At 34.5% G+C, this 19535-nt stretch overlaps 1 protein-coding gene across 1 annotated transcript in view; it reads right to left on the minus strand.

The window, feature by feature from the left end:
* LOC103506762 (alpha-actinin, sarcomeric-like) overlaps positions 1–15637 on the minus strand; it is a 38825-nt gene extending 23188 nt beyond the window's left edge. The window contains exon 1 of the mRNA XM_008471162.3: positions 15237–15637. Within this exon, the coding sequence (XP_008469384.1) occupies positions 15237–15347 (111 nt within the window). The 5' untranslated portion in view covers positions 15348–15637. The remainder of the gene's footprint in view (positions 1–15236) is intronic.
* Between the last annotated feature and the right edge of the window lie 3898 nt (positions 15638–19535).

Consider the following 19535-nt stretch of genomic DNA (forward strand, 5'->3'; position numbering starts at 1 on the left):
AGGAATATAATTATGGTGTTTCAACTTGTACTTTCAAAGTCTAACGTGACTTACGTGACCTAACCAGTCAAGATTTTCCTTACAAACTAACATAGGAGATAAGAAAGAACACTGTGGAGATTAAGGGAAAGAAAACAGAAGATTAATGGGCTATTAGCCTCTCGGGCAAAAATTAGAAATACACATTACTACAAAATATAATAGGACGACGTCTCTACTGTCCACTTGTCAAGATGAATTTAATTTAATACCACCATGCAGATAATTAAAACATCCAAATTATTAACCCCAATGGGCAGTAGAGGGACAAGTGTCAAACAGTGTAAAGAGCAGAAATCGTGTGAATGACAAAAACTAGAAATAGTAAAGAAAGTGTAATTGGAGAAATATTTCCAAGATGACTTATGGATGTTTCAACAGTTCTATGCTGGATTGCTGGCAGTAGTTGCTAACTTTCTGCTAAGTTGCTTAGCTAGATATGTTAGTATTTACTGCTAGCCTACAAACAAATGTTGGAACCGGCCGGCCTAAGGGTCGTACTTATCATAAATATGGCGTTGATTTACATTTACACTCTTTGATTTGAAAAGATGAGATATTATTTAGCCAAGTCCCTGCTCATCTTTTTCATTCTGAGATTGTAGATTCAGTCAAGAACTCAGTGCGAATCATGGGGTTGGAAGCATATCAATTTGTTTGTATTTTAATTACAAGACATTAATTAAAATAATCTACAAAGGAAATGGAAGAGGAAAGAGCTAAAACATCCTACTTGATTGTACCAAATCTACACAGGGTTAACTGTCGTACTATCCGCATAGATTCACGGGCATAATGTTTTGGCAAGATAATTATGAAATGTGTTAAACCAATAAATTCAAGTCACATTCTTCAGGAGGGAGGGGGGGGTCCTGTGGGTGTATTTTAACAGCAATATTTTTATCTCTTGCATAGAGAAAGTGCTTGGTTCGATTCTGGCAACTACACAAAAATTGTTCGGACATATTCTTGGAATCGTGAATAACAAAGTGTGTAAATATCTCCGTTAGATTAGGAGAAGATTTGGCTAGAAGGGGTATGATTAAATATAAACGGGATGGATTTAGCCTTCAAATTCTTCTTCAAAGGGCTTAAGTGGGCTTATACTACCTTCAATAGGTCCCGTCCTAATGTCACAAAAGATCTAACCAGGTCACAGTGACCAAGGGCGTTTATTAAAGCCGATGGCCCTACCTGTACCAATACCAAGGTCTAGTTGTATCCTTTGTTTTCATTTTTAATATCAACACTATCATAGTATCATGAGTAGAGAAAGTTTGTTCAACTCGTTTCATACGTTTCTCAGCTCCTCTACAAGATCCAGTCAGTCTTGTTATCACCCAGACAAACAACATGTGATCCAACTAGTCCAACTACAAAAGAGGACCCCCAGATCAGATTCCATTTCAAGAAATAGAATATTATAATAATTACCACTGAGCAATATAGAATTAGGTATTAATAACCTCGCTCTAGGTTCTAGCTCGCTAGATCTGTCTAAAGTCTTTAGGTGTAACTTTAATATATTTTTCTAAATAAATTATATTGTCTTTATCTGTAGCTGGCGGCTACGAAATCTTTAGACATTGTAAAGAAATATTTGTTTGTATCTCAGATTCATAGGACTCACAACTCAAGGGACCTATTACATGATTTTTACGACCCATTAATGACTAATGTTACCAAGACTGACACGGATTTTCTACTTATCTAGTTCCAAATTCCATAATTATTTTTAATGTTCTTCGTTTGACAGGGAGTTATTCTGCAGATTCTATAGTTTCAGCTGGTCAAGGCCAAGTTTCTACAAAAGATCTACAATCCACTGGGTCAAACAAAATTTATGGCTTTTCGTGATGTGCAATCTCAGGGGATGAATTACCAAGTTCTACACTTGGAAGTTATTAAGTTTCAATCTAACAAAATAAATGAATTGTACTTCTACAATTGCCTTCTTTGAACCTGAGCACGGTCGTAAAACTGGCCCCTGGAAGTCTTGGTCAATTTTAAAATTTATCAACATAAATAATAAGTTTTGATTCGAGTTCTCTAACCTCACAATGTCGTGAACCCTCAGTTATCTTCATAATACTCTTATCAAAACTCGAAAATTCTTTTTTTAAAATGGAATTACTATCTCTTGACTAGCAAGTTACCCAATGCCTCTTAGGAAGCTGGCGCTAATATTCCTCAGATGGGTTTACACAATATCAAAGTATCCTGAACAGAGGGAGAACAAGTCTACCAGAACAAAACCTGCAATACAATCCCAGAGCCAATAGATACTATTAAATACACGTCTAGAGTGTAAATGAAAGGTATTCCTGCAAAAAATGGTCAAACGCACTTTTGAAAGCTCAATATACAAAATACAAGGTAATTTTTCACCTGTCAACCGAGGTAATGCCTACTTTGAATAAAAATTATCCCTGATAAAAACAGATATAAACGCATTACAGAGTTCTCAACATTGATATCATAGGGAGGTTTTACGGAACTAGCATGGAGCATCTTCTTCGTATAAAAACCAGATGAGTCACATCTAACACAAAACAGCCACCAGACAGAAATGTCGTAAAGTTCTCTAACTGGAAGGTGCATGACCCCGAATAATTCCTGTGTGAAAGTCATAGTACCTACTATCTTCGTGGACTCATCTCTGATAGTGTAAAACCGCAACTCATATCTATGCTCGAATTAATACGTGAAAAAAAAGGAACATCACGGAGTTTTTCAATGTGAAATATCTCCCTTGGTTCGATAACCAATTTCGTTTTACGTTACATATCAATACTTGCATATGCAGCATTGAATCTCAATAAAAGTAAGTTAATAGACAAGAGCTTTGCAGAATCAAAGAGAGAGCACTTCATTATTCCTTTTTCCCTTTTATCACTCTTTCTTCAATCCTTAAATTTAAATTATTACGATATAATGCAGAATCAGTTTTGCAGCAAGGGGACGGGACGTTCTAAAGAGAGGACCATTAAGCATCTACACTATTGTACACATTTTTTTTTTTTTATATATATATATATATAAATCAGTTTTTTTTTTTTTTTAAACATATAGGTACAATCATTCTCTACTGCTGATTTTACTCCTTGTCTAAGTTCCTTCCTATTTTAACTTCCCGCTAGTAGCAAGGACCCACAGTCATGAGAATTTCCTCATTTACTAGATAAGATGAGTATGGTGAGATCAAAGTCTCAATCTCAAGGCAAAGTCTACTCATCAAAAACACGTAAAAGTAGTGCAAATTATTTTGACTTTTAGAACATGATGTATAGTAAGATTTTTGCATAGGTCAAGCGTAGTAAACTGCACCATAACACAATATCAATCATGTTTGATACGGATATACAGGGTGCCTTCAAAAAATAAACAGAGGTGGAAGTAACGTTTTGATTTACAATCCATGTTTGGAACCTATGTTCGCCCCAAGGCCCAAAATATTAAAGGTACTTTTTCTAAAAGAACGTTTTCGAAATGAAATTGTGATAGCTAAAACTTTCGACTATTCTCAGAATGTTATTGGTAAAACATGATATAGATACAAATTATTGATGTATCAGTTAGACAGCAATTACAGCTGTCTATGTTGCACACGGCATTTCGTATTACAGCCTTTTGAAAGACGTCCTTCCTTTGAATATACGATAAGCATTACGCCGTCTTTCATTATCATGCAAAGCACATTGTCATCGTTTTAGAATTAAAAAAAAAAAAAAAAAAAAAAGGAAAAATTTATTTACATGCAAAGCACATTGTCATCGTTTTAAAATTAAAAAAAAAAAAAAAAAAAATGGAAAAATTGCCACACATTGCTAACAGCACATCCTGAATGAAATCACTGATTGCATTCCGAGTAATCGTCACTCTCTAGTACTGAGTAACATTATCAAAACTTTTATTCCAGGAAATGAGTCATAAAAAATGAGCCTTGTGATTTTGTTCTGGAAATAACCAACTGGCAATCAATTGACGATTAAAAGAGTGCCAGGTTTGATTGATAAAGTTTGGCTACTGTTTTACGCAACTGCTCCACAACCATGCCATGGTCTGTTATTTGAATACGAATTGAGTGGAGAAATTTCATACAATGTACTTTTTTGCTTTTGTTTGTCTGTTTTAGCACGACATAGGCAGGTAAATGAGGGGATTTTCAAAAGGGCACATTCGCATTCTACCTTTTTCGTTACTTGTTAAAGTTTTGTAATGAAACCTTTATCATGAAAGATGTCATGTATGATTTTCAAGATTCAGCTCTTCAATGCAGTTAATATTTTCAAAGTATCTGAGAAAACAGAGAATGTCACAAGATGAGAGACGAAGAAAACATCAAGGATCACGGGTGCTTCTGTAGATAAAGTTAACTCTGACTCAATACATGGAAAATTCTACAGACTAGTTCTTCTGTGATATCACACTAGCAGAACTACACATGAACGCTAACTTATGACCTGTTACAACAAACGCATACACTTCATTATCTGCGTGCAAAAATGGGACTCTTATCTTATCTGAAATATTCACTATTATAGTGTGCGCTTGTTTGCCGGGTCTGATAAGGAGAATGGAATTTCCTCGATAGCAATACAGGCGAGGTGATAAACGAAATCAATTTAAATAGGTGGATCTGAAAGTAAACAAAGCACTCTAGAATGAACTTTACCTAGTGAGTCCCTCGTGGGAGTTTTAGGGGGCGAATAGTAGAACCAAGAGGAACAGCTATGAAATATAAAGCTTGGAATAAAAGACCTAAAAAAGTTACCCTACCCCTGGGGTCCTAGGGTATAGCGCAATTTCTTCCAGAAATTCCGAGAAAAAGAAGATAAGTAAATACCTACAACTCATTGTAGAAGAGACTGAAGAGCGTACTGAACAAGAAATTATGCCTGGAAAATCGTGCCCAAGGAAAACCCCAAGAAAAGAAGAAAATATGGCTGGACGATTCGACCTGATATATGTAATTAGATACTTCGTAAAAAAAAAAAAAAAAATCTACGAATACTTCTCATTATTAGATCCGTGTATAATATTTCAAGTTGATCTTGGGCATAATATACATTCTCAGTCACCCAGTCGATGTTTTGTTTGATTTCACAGGTACAGGTCGACTAGTATCCCTTCCTTAACGCAACTGAAATCCCCATTATCCCGAGAGTGCGGAAATAATGTTCAACTTTCTTCCATGTAAATTCCCTGCAGTGTGAACTGCTTAATTATCCAAACACAATCGAATTTGCCCAACGCATGATAATTGCTACCAGCATGAAGTACGAGTAATATACGGTTGTTTATACCTATGAATCCGTGTGGAGAAAGAAATTTGAATTTCACATGTGCATGACCCTTTACTATCTCTTCACTCATTGATGGATGTCAGTAAGCTCTAAGAACATCCGAGTGTCAGGGATTTCGAGGGTCAAACTCGAGGAATTTTCGGCAACTTTTCTATTTATTGGAGAACGGAAAAGCGACCAGCCACTGAACAGACAAATAGTTTCAATTTGCTTAGCTCAGTAAATTTCCGAGGACCAACGACCCTTTCTATTTCTATGGCAAGGTTCTAAATTGGCCACAGAGAAAACTAAATTCTGCCTGATGTTTTATGTCGGACTTGGTGTGTCAGAAAAGAGAGTGCTCAAAGACGGGACACTTGAGTGCCGTTTTTTTTCTCTCAAAATTGGGACTATTGGGAGTAGTGAAAGTGTTTCGGGTATGAGCAAGTACGGAAATACAACAATGCATCCCAATCTGTTAGTCTCCTACTAACAGAGTTCATAATAAATTCATTCAAATACGTGTGACGTAATACCCCAGGCAATTTTTTTTATCGTGTAAATAAACAGTAAAATTTCTAATAAGACCAAAAATACTTTTATGTACACACGTACATGGGTATATGAGAGAGAACAAGAAGTGTGTATTCATCGCCCAATCAAATCTGAGACTCTCCCGAACAGTAGCTGTTAGCGTGAAGTGTGTAGGCAAAATTTTGACAGCAATACAGAAATAGGGGTACCAGGGGTACCTAAGTCTACTATGCTATGCTTACTAATGCCTGATTTTACCACAGAGAGTTTTAAGCTAACCCAGAGTTCAAGAAATACTGGCCTGTGTAAATCAAATGGGAGACGTCAAAGACGCTGTGTCAACTCTCAGAGGCAAGATCGGCCATATAAGTGTGTTGGTTGGTGGTCCTAATTTTGAGCCATGAACATATTTTCATTAGAACTAAAGCCCCAACAAGAAAAAAAAACATAAGAACAATGTATGAGCACAAAGAAAGTATCAACTTGGTGAACAAGTACGGAGTTCAAGCTTCAAAATAGTTGACCTTCAAATGTGTAGACTGTATAGATATAGACCATGAAAATACTGGACAGACATGTGATAAGGCAAAAAAAGCAAGCACTGGGGTCCCTCTAGATCAGCTGTTATTTCAAGTTCATTAGATAGTGACATAGAAGGAAATCATGGTACCTCAACAAAAGGGAGAGTAGGTTAGGTTAGTGTCGTTTTCCCAAGAGTATTCGAATGATATTCGTTTGGACCTATGAAAGTCAGAAATGGATATCTTCTGATCAATATTTGGACCTAAAGTGGCCCTATTTTCATGTAAAGAACTGAGGTAGCTATTCTGAGCTCATTTACAGCTAATACCCCTTGGAGAAAAATTCATTTGATATAAGTACTTATTCATATTTTTTCATATTATTCATGTTTTTTCACAACATTATAAAGCTTATACTGTGGTCTGTATGGGGAACTGGGGAGCTCCGAGGGTCAAATTAAAGGGAAAAGAACACTCAACAGAGACGGCATGTCTCTACTAAAAATCCCGAGGGAGGGCGTACTTTGTACAGTGCTGGTAAAGTGATTTAATTTCAAATAAGAACTCAAATTTCGGGCATTCCCTGTGTTTTTCGAACGCCCTGTGCCTTCATATCGTATTACGAGTGATTCATAGAGTTCATACGTGAAACATGAATCAATCATGTACTTTGAAGATCCGTAAGAGTGAACAAATATTTCTCTCCTACGCGAAATTAAAGTAGCTCGTACACCATTTTTTTTTTTTTTTTTTTTTTAACTCGAGTATTGGAAGTACGTGGATAGATTATACAAACGTTACCTACTTAAGGTTGAAATATACGAATAGATCACACACAAGTACTTGGGAACCATGACTGTTTGTAAGATGTACGGAATAAATTGAGCGTTGAAAGGGTTAGTGTTGGGACTTGGCTGGAAAAAAAATGTTCTTCCACTGAAAGAGAAGAGTCCATCCGAGTTCAGATCCACGAAATAAGTTCAAGTGTTCTCATTTGTTGGTTCAAACCTATTCGTTTGTGCTTATAGATTTGTTAGAGCCCATTTTTCAAAGAAGGAAGCCACTGTCTTGATGACTGAGACTAGAGCAAAACTCCAAAAATTTAGCTCTCCTCTCATGATTTCTAACAGCTAAGTCAAGTAAGTAAAAAAAAATCGACTTGGACTAAGAGGGGGTGGGTGGACGAAATACAATAAAAAGAAACACAGTGCGTTTCTAACGCTTTCGTTAAAGAAGAAGATTTTAAAGAGACAAATTAAAGAGAAGAAATTTCATCGTCCTTGACAGTGGTGTCAAGTTTGTCGCTTAAGTTTTGAGTGGGCACCGTGGAATAAACTGCTTTTTATTTTTATCATAGAATTTCTCATTTTGTCTATCAATGTTCTTGTTTTTGTTTTGAATTCAAATTGAAAAATTAAAGGAAAAAGACAAGTTTAAATAAACATCTTAAAATTTTGTTTCAAATGCAAAGCACATACTAGCTGTACTGGTCTTCGAATGGTGGTAATTCTAGCTAGCTCAAAAGGACTTTTTTTTCGTGTTTGATCAAACTCAATTAGGTAATGAGTAAAATAAAATCATTGCATTAGGTATTTGACATTAAGTTTGTTATCTAGGGAGTTGAATTAGCCTGTGTAGATATCGTGTGGAACTGTTACAAGATACAGGTGTTAAAACAACAATCATACCGTTTGTATAACATTGTAATATGTAGCAGTAAAAATAAATGACTAGAACTCAGAGATTCTGTACTCAACTAACTCAAAATTAACGTCTTTCTTTCAGCAGAGCAAATTAATCTTACTGATCAATAACAGGAGCAAACTTGTAGGTTCTTCGTTAAAAAACTTTGGACCTAATTGTTACTTGAGTAAACGACATTTGGTTGGTTATTTAGCCAACCGAAACCATTGAGGAAACGACTTATCAGCCAGGTCGTAAATTTTGATACTAGGAAATAGGTAGGTTGCACTGGAGTCGTTTAACCTGATATGCACTTTGTACCAAAACTAGATTGTACTTTCTCTTTCAATAAAACTAATAAAGAAACAATGTACGAACATATTGATAGAAGGAAAAAAAGCATTGATAAACAATATTGATAATGAGGAAATTTCAATGTATTATCTTAAGACAACATGGTGCCTTGTATTTAAGTAATATACTGGATGAACATGGGAGTAAAACTCAACTTCCCAATGGACGACATTGACATTCAAAAATATAAATTTTAGATCCACCCACATGTGTAGAATCTACCTATCACAATGGTAGACAAGTTCATTTAGTAATAGGTATTATGCTGTTCGAGATCTTGAAAGATTCTGCTCGATCAAAGCAAGAGAGTTCAATTCTTCTATCTACGTCAGTGGATCTTTTCCCACGAATTGAAGTCTCAACTCTCAACACACTGGGATTATTAGTGTCACCGCCAGAATAAGAACTATCAACTGTGGACTACAAGATCACAGGTTACCTTAACATCTATCACCCCGTAGGAATAGTTAATAGATATTACAATGTCATGTTATAATATGGGACACACCTTTGTTTCATTCATTGTTGTCCTATCGTATACTCACAGGCACACTCTGAAACAACCTTAGCACCAGGCAGCATACTGAATAGTTTGGTGGGAAATTTATAGTCAGGGTCTTCTTGTAAAATAAACAAGACGTACATCACTTCTGGCAATTCATGTTTGAGCCGAAAGAGAACCATGAAGGAAATAGTGTTCATACTATGGCTGCTAGTGATGGTGGTGAAGAAAGTTGAAAAGTTCTGATGGGTAAGCTAGGACTTTTTTCAAGAGTAGTTTGTCCCCTTGAAATTAGCCGCTGTGATCTCATAACTTCTGCAATGTCATCAATATTATGATTCAAGTGTTTAGATTTACACTAATGACGTCCCTATCTACCTACATAAACACGGTACTTCACGTAGGCACTCCCCAACATTTCGTTTTATGTAGGTAAGTCATGCCTTTAGAACGGGAAAAAAAAAACTATTCCCAAAATACATTTTCAATTCCCGTTTATTTTCTGACATTCACACAGAACAAGGGTCAAAATATCATCAAGGACAGGAGGAGGCGGGACTACTCTATTGTCCCTTGCAAATTTCATTTCAGAGAAGTGAAGAAAGACCAAGTTCAAAGCGAACTAGGAATGTCTCCGATAAATGAGTTTCAATTATTTCTTAATTTTTTTTTTCAAGTAAATTTATTTTTTTAATTAATCATACGCGTGAAATATTAAAATTAATTGATCGTACAAATCTCAATTGGACGATAAGATGAAAAGAAGAGATAAAGTTCATGGGGAGTGGACCACGTGAGTCCTTTTTTGGGCATGGGCCTTCTGAAAAGAAAACTGAACACTCGAAACGTCACACACGCGAAAAAATATGGGAGAGACGCATGCGTTTCGGATTTTGAATATAGTTTCTCTCCCCGCCTCACTTCTGACACATCACATACATAGGAGATAGTATTCATCTTAGACAGCGATCCCAAGTATGATGCTCTCTATGCGGTGACTCGAGTTCATACGATTAACAGCGGTAGAATAGCGTGGGAAGGTATCAGACACAGGGGAAGAAAAGGAACCGAGAGAATGAAAGAACGAGCAAACAGTTCATTATGAATGAGAGAGAAACTAGAAGAAGAGACTGGAGGAGAGGAGTCATTAGCAGATGAAAACTACGAAAGGGAAATAGAGGGCAAACCAGACTGGGGGTGTATGAAAGAAAAATCCCTTTTAATCTCATAATGAACCTAGATAGAACATCCCATAGCCACTCGCAGAATACACCAGCATCACAAGTCTATGATAGACGAGCAAAAGATGAACCCTGTTCTTATCAAAACTGATAGTAAATAAATTATTGGGTCATTTTAATTTATTTATCTCTTACGGCCAGATTCAAGTTCATCCAACATTCCACAGGCATAGGCCAAACGAAATGTTTAACCTGCTATGATTCAAATGTAGGTAGAGAGGGCATTACTAGGTACTGATGCATGTAAAATGCATAGGTAGTAGGAACCTGCGATAATTTATTTCTATTGAACAAAGTTCAAAACTACATGCACTGCGGACAAAGATGCATGCATTTCTCACCGTGCATTTATTTACCACTACTTGTTTTTCTTGAAGGTAAATAGTTTAGCACCTTTTCCGCGTGGGACATACTTCTATTATGTCGAACGGTCCCAATCACGTCCAATAACTCGAACAAAAATAAAATACCCTCTGCACTTTACATTAAAGTATGTTGAAAGAAAAATAATTTGGACATGGTGCATCGAGAAAAAATGTTTGCAACCCAAAATAAACACCTAAAATCAGAGGAAATCAAATTGTCTTGTACAATGTCACATAATGCACATAAACATTTACTTTAACTGCAAACTCATTTTCGTACCTCGTTTGAATTTTACATGATTATTCATAAATATTTCAATCTGAGAAATATTTCCGAATGCTACTTGTGCTCTCTACTGTTTCTACTTACTCCGCCATGCTACATGTAATGTGACAAGTGTCATTAATAATAATTAGTATGCACCAACACTTGCCCAAATTACATACATGTTGTAAATGTTTCATTCATTTCAACATGAAATCAGTGCCACCTTTTTAGCTGAATTCTGATTTGGGATTAACTAACTACCTACTCAATTACATTTTGTCCACTTTAGCTCGTGAATAATTGGTGATACGGTTTGTATGATAGCTAGCGTGGTTTCTACTGTAGAGCTTACCCATTTCAGCAGTCTAGTTGTCTAGTGGTTAGTAGAGGCCGAGAAAGATAAACAAAAGCTCTGCCGCTTCCACTACGATACCCAAGTTGTCACAGAATGTGACAGAATCAAATCAGAACTTCAGATTCAGTATGAACTTGACCAGACGAGAGAAAGCTAGACTAGGACTAATCTCATTAGATTTAGAACAGATTTAACTTATGAAACGAGCATTATAATAATGAACTCTCAGCTCCCAGACTCAGTGGTGTAAAAGTGAATAAACAAAGCCTTGTTTACACAGACAGCGATCATATAATAGGGATAGGAAATAAAAAAAAAGGCAGACAAAAAAAAATCACAATGTACACACACAAAAAGCTACAAAAGGACTCTGCACACAGAGGTACAAAAAAGGGATAAAAACGTACCTATAGGTACTAGGCAATTTTATTATTTTTACCTATTTAAATGGGACGAGTACAAAGGTTGAACATTGAAAATACCCTTCCATGTTTCCTTCATTAGTAAGGGTACCTAAGTATTTACTTTTAACTTTAGATAACAAACAGTAGGGATATAGTCCAATGATTCAACAATCAAACGGATTTCCCTCTTTATTTCTCGTAGAAATTTCAACTAAACGGAAACAATAGGTATCTCGACCTATGCTCATTGGTTGCAATTCAACTTATAATCAATGGGTTGTTATGACTCATTTGCACCAATGATCTAGTCAACGCTTTTAACATTTAGAAGTCCCGTCCACCACTGCTCATATGGTTAAGATATGACGGCTTCACATATTATTATTTGTTTGACAGATTGGAAACGATAAACCTCCAAATGAGAGGAGCGATGGATAATTATGAGAAAAATTGTATCGTTATGGATGCAATCGGTTGTAAATTCTATCGCAGTAAAAACGATAAGACTAGTCAAACTCAAACATCTAGGTGAGCGGTACATCAATATAAAGCGTGTTTTATGATGTACTAGAACTAGATTATAGTTTACAAGCTAGAAAGAAGCAAATTTCATGCTTTGTTGTATATTGACCCTGAGCCTACCCTGTACTCTTGCGTAGGTCTGATTAGTAAGACCAGCCCTCAGAAAGGTGAGGACATTTTCCAATCATCTTTGAAATATTACACAGCTGGAAACTGTTTTCCCCACGTAGGTGCTGAGAAAGTCCTTGGTGTTGTGATACAGGCAGTAATTAAACCACTATTCACACCTACAGTGCATTCTAATGACGAGAAAAACATCTCACTTGTATCGAGCACAATGCAAGTGCATAGATTAGCGACGAATGTTACGCCGAGAAGAAAAAGAAAATTTTATTTTTCCCACCTCTGAATCATGACAAAACTATTCCGTTATCAGTGTAGGTACACCAAGTTAGCAGTGCGTATTGATACCTAAATATAAAATGGGCACGAGAGTGTGAAGACGAAAATATCATACGGAGCCTCAATGCCTCATTATTATACACTTTAATATAATTAAAAATATCTTTTTGGCATACGAGAAAACATCTGATATTAACTGTATGAAAATAAATAGAAAACAGCACCACTCACTGTTTGTATGAAACATTTTGGGATCTCTTTAAATGTTACATTGTTTTGCCTCGTTTCCTAACCACACCTTGGCTTCTCCCTATGCTATTCATTTGTTGACCAAATTTCCAATAGAGGTACTTGGATACATTACCATGCATTATTGATATATTCAACAAGGCATGGCAAAAAAAGTAGGTACCATCTACCTTAAAAAACAAACAGGTAAAAATTTGTTTACCTTTTGCATAAATATACCAAGGTACATTAGTACCTATACAGGGTGAGATCAAACTAAGAGTAGAATGAATATGGAATGAATAAGAACTTGTTTTTGTAAATCCAAGTAAAAGGTTTTGTATAAAAAGGTTAGGTATATGAAATCATGAAATGATAGCACATTTTCTGCAATAGAAGGCATCAATGAGACATCTACAAATGATGTTTTTAAACATAAATAATACTCATCTATATGAAAGAGTTATCTTCTTATCAACAGTGACAAAAAACATGATAAGGTCTTTCTTTCAGACCACCCTGGTATGAGATTTTTTTTCTCTTACTTTTTTTTTATCATTATTATTTCAATGGACTTTCCATACATCAGGTTGTTCATTAATTTTATGCCATTGAACATATTTGAATCTCCTCCTCTGTTCCATTCATTGTTTGTATTAAAAAAAAAAAAAAATATCATACTGATGAGAGAGACAAAATTGAACTGAGTCTCAAAAAACTAGATTGTCAAGTCTAAAAATAAAATACATAACTATGTCAGCTAGACTTGTAAAAATAAAATGAGAAACAGTGAAATGTGAACCATTGGCAAGGGAACACTTTATGAATAACATTTTACAAACACTTGGTTTTGATGCCCATAAAATAATTATTTACATTCTTCATTTTTTTGTACCTGCCCAACTGCAAGCATATTCTTTGATAATTACTCTAAGTATGTATTCAGAAATTAATTGAAATAAGTAAGTAATATCAAAGTACTTATGCAGTGGGACAATGATCCAGATAGAATTTGAAAAAAAAAAAAAAAAAAAAAAAAAAAAAACCCAAAGTTTCCAAAAATGAGAATACAACCATACAGCCATGTGGGCATGAAATTGAAGGTTCCTACAATTTTGGATGTGGTATTGTTAACCTTAAGTACTTCCCCCATTTGCTCATACTTGAGCACCTAATTTTTCACTTCTTTTAATTTTGAATGCAATATGTGTTGGTGTATGATGAAAATCTCTGTTTACATCTAGGCGTTAGGTACTATTGCTACCTACTTGTGCTTTTTTTAATAGGTACTTCAAGAAGCTCTCTAGAACACCAAACTGATTTTTAAAAAAATCTCTCTATAGAGATGGAAAAAATGTAACCATGCAAGATCAAGAGAATGGGAAATCATGACCAAATACAAATTCCATTAACATTATTTCTGTAGGTATTAATCTTTCGGGACAATCGGGCCATTGGAAAACCATAAGAAATGTCAGTACATTTTACATTGCTATTAAGTTAGTAAAACAAATTCTTTGACTTTTACTTGATAGGTTATCAACTTGATGTGTAAGTACCAGCACATACATTATCTTTTATTTTAGTAGGTCTTTTTTCATATCAAAATGCAAAGCAGTGTACAGCCATGCACTTTTGGAAAATAAAACTGAGCATTAGGATCAGTCAGTTATTTTGCCATTTTTAAGTTTATTAGGTACTTGAATACCAGAAACTAGAAAGACTTCCAGACGTAATGAGACACTTTACAAATTATTAGGTGACAACACTTACACCCATATTTATGAACAAAAGTTCTGGCTCTTAAGTTCGTGCTAAGCATAGTCTCAAGGCATTTGATTGGTCAATTTTGACTTGAGACTGATCTAAGAACGATCATTCTTGTTCATAAATACGAGTGTCATTCTTCTACAGAACTTAAGTAAATAGGTATTCAGTATTTTTACTCCTGCGAAATTTTAACAATCCATCCCATAAGAAAAGGGAAATTCTAGATCTGTAAGAATTCGGCATAATGTAAAGTACGGTAACATGGTGGAATGGCCCTGTTGGTTTTAGAAAAGGGAAGTATTGAAAAAGATTTTGTGAGTTTTGTGAGAAAGTTGTTCTCATATAATTAATTAATGTCTTGGATGAAAAATAATATATCTGCTGGTCAATCACTTGGAGAAAAGCGACTGATTGAAAAATTTTCACAAAGTTTAAAGGTGATGATTTATCAATCCCAAATGAACAATACCTATTTTATCATCACATCTTATATTATAAGAACGAGATTTATTCATATTTTTATCATCACAGTTGAGTGTGATTTATTGTTTACACCTTTAACAGTTTTCAACTTCAGCCATGCCTTGTGAGTGAAGAAAACTTACTATTGAAGTAGACAAGGAAAACTAATAAAAAATGGGTGCCTACCTATCTAACATTTGAAATGAGAGATTTGCATTGAACAGCTTCAGCTTCAGAAGCTGGTGATGGACCAAAACAATACAGACAACCACAGTCTAAACACAAGAGGAGGAGTTCTTACCTTCTTCTGCTGTTTTTCCCAGGCAGGATCCAGAAGTCCTTCCCGCTCCCATTCCTCCTCAGGCTCCATATAACCATCTCCGTACTGCTCATTCATATCTCCGTTCATCATCAACAAAAAATACTTCAATTAGCGACCGATTGATCAATTCGAGAGGATAAAAAGACAAATTCGGCTTATTTTAAACTACGTCGTTTTCGAATAGTTGGGAACCCCAGATGAGGGTTGACAACTGCACACACAGTTCCGAAAACACCGCTTCGAATATCGCACAAACAGTTGAAGGGACAGTGGAACACTGATCGCTGATCGCAGATCGAAAAGTAGCAATCGACTTAAAAACTTCACTTTTGTAAAAATAAATTTATGATGACCACATCTCTTTCCTCTCAGACGGGAATTTGGTTTTTAGAATTTTTGTTTTGCGATTGAGCAGTTTTCATTTCTAGACTGTAGAGTGCAGCACTTGCTTGATAGTGAAACATGAAACTACAGCGTTGCCGGTCGAAGCATAATAATTATGCTTCATAGTATTTTCAATCAGTTTTTTCAATGATAAAGTGATAATTATTAATTAATTATAAATCCTCTAAAATTTACAAATCTAGGTTGTTCTGATCCAGCTAACTCCAAAATTGTAATTATTTGAGCATACACATACAAGAGAAAACTGCCGTGTTCCTCTCTTTCTCCAGAGGTCAAAGTCAGGAAGCGCCTAGCGCGCACAGAGCTAACAGAGCTTGAGAAAATGCCGGCTGAAAGGCCGGGTTTACAAGACCAACAAAAAAATGTTCCCTTATCAAGCCGTCAATCACGCCAACCCACGTTCTATCTAAATAAATTAATACCTTAAAAAAAAAAAAAAAAAAAAAAAGGGTTTTTGGTTTGGAATGAGGGAAATAGGTATTTAGGGGCCTGGAGGGAAATGCCCAAACATTCGGAAAACCTAAAAAAAAAAAAAAAAAAAAAAAAAAAAAAAGCCACGGGATTACCTACATTCCAGAGTGCCGGGTTTGATTCCCAACAATGTAGAAGAAAGGACAAATCGCTAGTACCTACATGCAGATGTGCAAATCAATAAGATACGTCATAGGTTGAAAATAAAGTATAATTTATTTATCAATAATATTAATTTATTGAAAATAACTAAATACATATTACAAAATAAATTAATTATTGCTACATAAAATAGTATCATAATTTAGAGCAAATAACAGAAATAATACAATTCGTTTTCCTTTAGAGTCGAGCTGTTATAAAGCTTCTTTACGAAGGACACTAGCCATAAGTAAGCAGAATTTATTCTGCTTTGTAGTTACATTTACTTTCCTCGACAGTAGCTTAGGTAGTAGGTACCTACTAATTATTTGTCGCTGTTGATATAAAGGACGTGTGAATAAAAAATAAATGATGATAAAAAAAGAAAACAAATTATTCCCAAATCCCAAAGGTTCATTTGTCCTATAGATAAATTTTTAATGCCCATAGAGGCATAGGACCTCATAGATACATTGAGAATTAGATTTTTAGTCCGTCCTTCCTTTATTATTACTAATAATAAAAGGTGTAGAGGACGGACTATTGTATTCGCTTTGGTGTCTGTCTGTCTTAATCATTATATTGGGAATAAAGGGAGAACGGGCTCTAGTCTTGATTTTAAATCATTACATGAAAGTGAAATCAAATCAAGAATGATAATAAACTGAATATTAAACAAATTAGGTAGGTACATAGGTACTGATTTTCTCTAATCACGATCAAATAAACTACGGGCTAAAAAATTCCCGGAGGGACGGGCCCAGCTTGTTGTAGTAATATCCATTAACTTGGGCACAACCCGTAGGTACCTACGTCCGTAAGTACCGAGACCTTTTCAAAATCCATGCTAATTCGCTATCACTTGAAATGTCACCACTTTTTCGAGCGTATTCTTGATAAAAAATTACGAGTATTTACTCTCTTCGTTGGTTATAATTCTGTGTACCTACACAACTACAAGATATTACAAACAAAAGGCAACATCATTACTCTTTGTATTTAGTGAAAATAATGAAAACTTCTTGAAAAGCTGTACCTCCAAGGCGATGTATGCCTTACAGGAACAAAATTAGGTTGGAGTTACATCTTCAGAATAGAAAGTAAAATGCTTATTTATAACAACCTAGTAAAAAATTCCGGATAAAAATTGTATGTATAAAGTATTTCCGAGGGAGGATATAGGAATAAAATTAGGAGATACGAAAAAATACGAAGAGACCAAAAAAATAGTCTGCAAGTAAAATATATCGATCGAGCTCTTTTTCAACTAGAAACACACTCGAGAAGATTTTGTATTTGAATAAAATAATTATACAAAGTAAAACAAACTCGCTCTCGATGATGCAGTGACTTAAAGAGTAAACTTTCAAAGACATCAGTGAAAAATACTTTTGCCCTTGAGCTATTGGAAAGCCTAACTTGGTCAATTATTCAACGTGTCCATCTTAACACAAATTAGAGAAATCACAAACAGTCATGTACTAGGTATCTGAGTATTAATCCTTGCCTAATACAGGCATGATGCAAAGTTCTAGTCATGAGGAATCAATAATTTTATTTTCGTTCTTCACGTACAGAGGGCGATTTTAAAATTTCAAATAAAAATTATTATAATCATAGAAAAAAATCTACCATAAAAGAGGAAATAAATTAAATTAACAGTATAATAAATAACTAGAAATCAGTTGAAAAGTGATGATGAAAAATAATTTTAATTTCTGTTAGACAACTAACTGAAAGTGTCAAGAAAATAATATTAAATTAAACTGATTTGCTCAACATAAAAGAAAATAGACTTAATAAAATGAACAAGACACTTAAACTTATTTATTCTACAAAAGAATACAAAAATATAGATAAACAAGTTTACCTTCTTTTGATAAAATATAATCCGTTATTACTGATAGAAAGTTGTGTATAGTTATAAATTGTCTACTTTTATTATAGCATGCCATCGTCTTCGCCCTTAATTTAAAAATGGTTTCTCCCTTTAGGTTTATACATAATCTAACTTTGCATTTACAAATATTGGGGCTGGGGTGTAGTTCTTTCAAACAATACGAGTGACATTTTATTCTAGGGAAATAACTTTACATAAACAATGTTTTCATATAATATCAATTTATTGGGGTGGGGAATAAAAGATAAGAAGCAAAGAAAGAAAAGTTCAAGACAGGATTTATCTTTAGAATATTTTACAAGTAAAGGAGTAAATTACAAATTATTTCTGTTTACATTAACTGTACAAATCACTAATGAATAAATTACTTCTTGAAGACACAAAATCACAAAATGTTATATAAAACAAAGGCCACAATTTTGTATTTGAATATTTACTACCTATCACAATAAATTAAATTGAGACAGCTGATATTTTTGAATGTATTCTAACAACTTTTCCACTAGTCATCACTAGTGTATAAATTTTATTGGCGTGCGCTCGGGCTTGTGATTAATTAATTAAAAAAGCGGGTGACTTCAGTCTAATTTAGGATCATACTATTAGGTAGTAATAGTATACAAAGTATCCTTTCATTATACATCAAAAATTGATATGGAAAAGTGAAATCTCAACTTTTTAAGTTGGATTTAAGTAAACCCACAGTTCAACAGAGCAATAACCAATTATTAACCAGAACCAAAAGGATATGTGCTAGTGAAAAACAAGACATTAAGGAGTATTTTCACGTCATTGTTTGCTATTATTAGAGAAAACTATATGAAGATCATAAAAAGAAGAAGAGGAAATCAAATTTTATATACCTCAGTAAAAGCTATTCTACTTTTCACCCAATGATATTTTACGTGATTTGAATTGTTTTGTGAATTGTTAATTTTGTTTCTTGCAACATTGATAAAGATCTTCATAATCACACAATGTGAAATATCTGATAGTTGCTTATTCCTAAAATGACTTTAGCTTGACAAAATCACAAGGAAAACAAATGACTAGTTTAAATTCAATATCTCAAAAGATTAAGAGCTGAATTTATAGAGGAAATCAAACACTCAATAATGTGCTAGACAACTAGACTAAGCCGTATTGAAAACTTATATAAGTACAGAGATACATGAGTGTTTTCTCATCTCATTAAACTCAGCTCCGAGTTAGGTGGAAATACATTTCTGTTTTGCTCTCAACTTCAAGGAGTTAAGAAAATGCAAAATTGAAATCAGCATTAATTCGTTTTGCTTTACTTTAAAGAAATTATTTACAAGTTTATAATACAAACACGTTATACTTACAATTAAGAATAATAA

This window comes from Diaphorina citri, unplaced genomic scaffold (assembly GCF_000475195.1).
Source record: "Diaphorina citri unplaced genomic scaffold, Diaci psyllid genome assembly version 1.1 scaffold260, whole genome shotgun sequence".
Lineage (NCBI taxonomy): Eukaryota > Metazoa > Arthropoda > Insecta > Hemiptera > Psyllidae > Diaphorina > Diaphorina citri.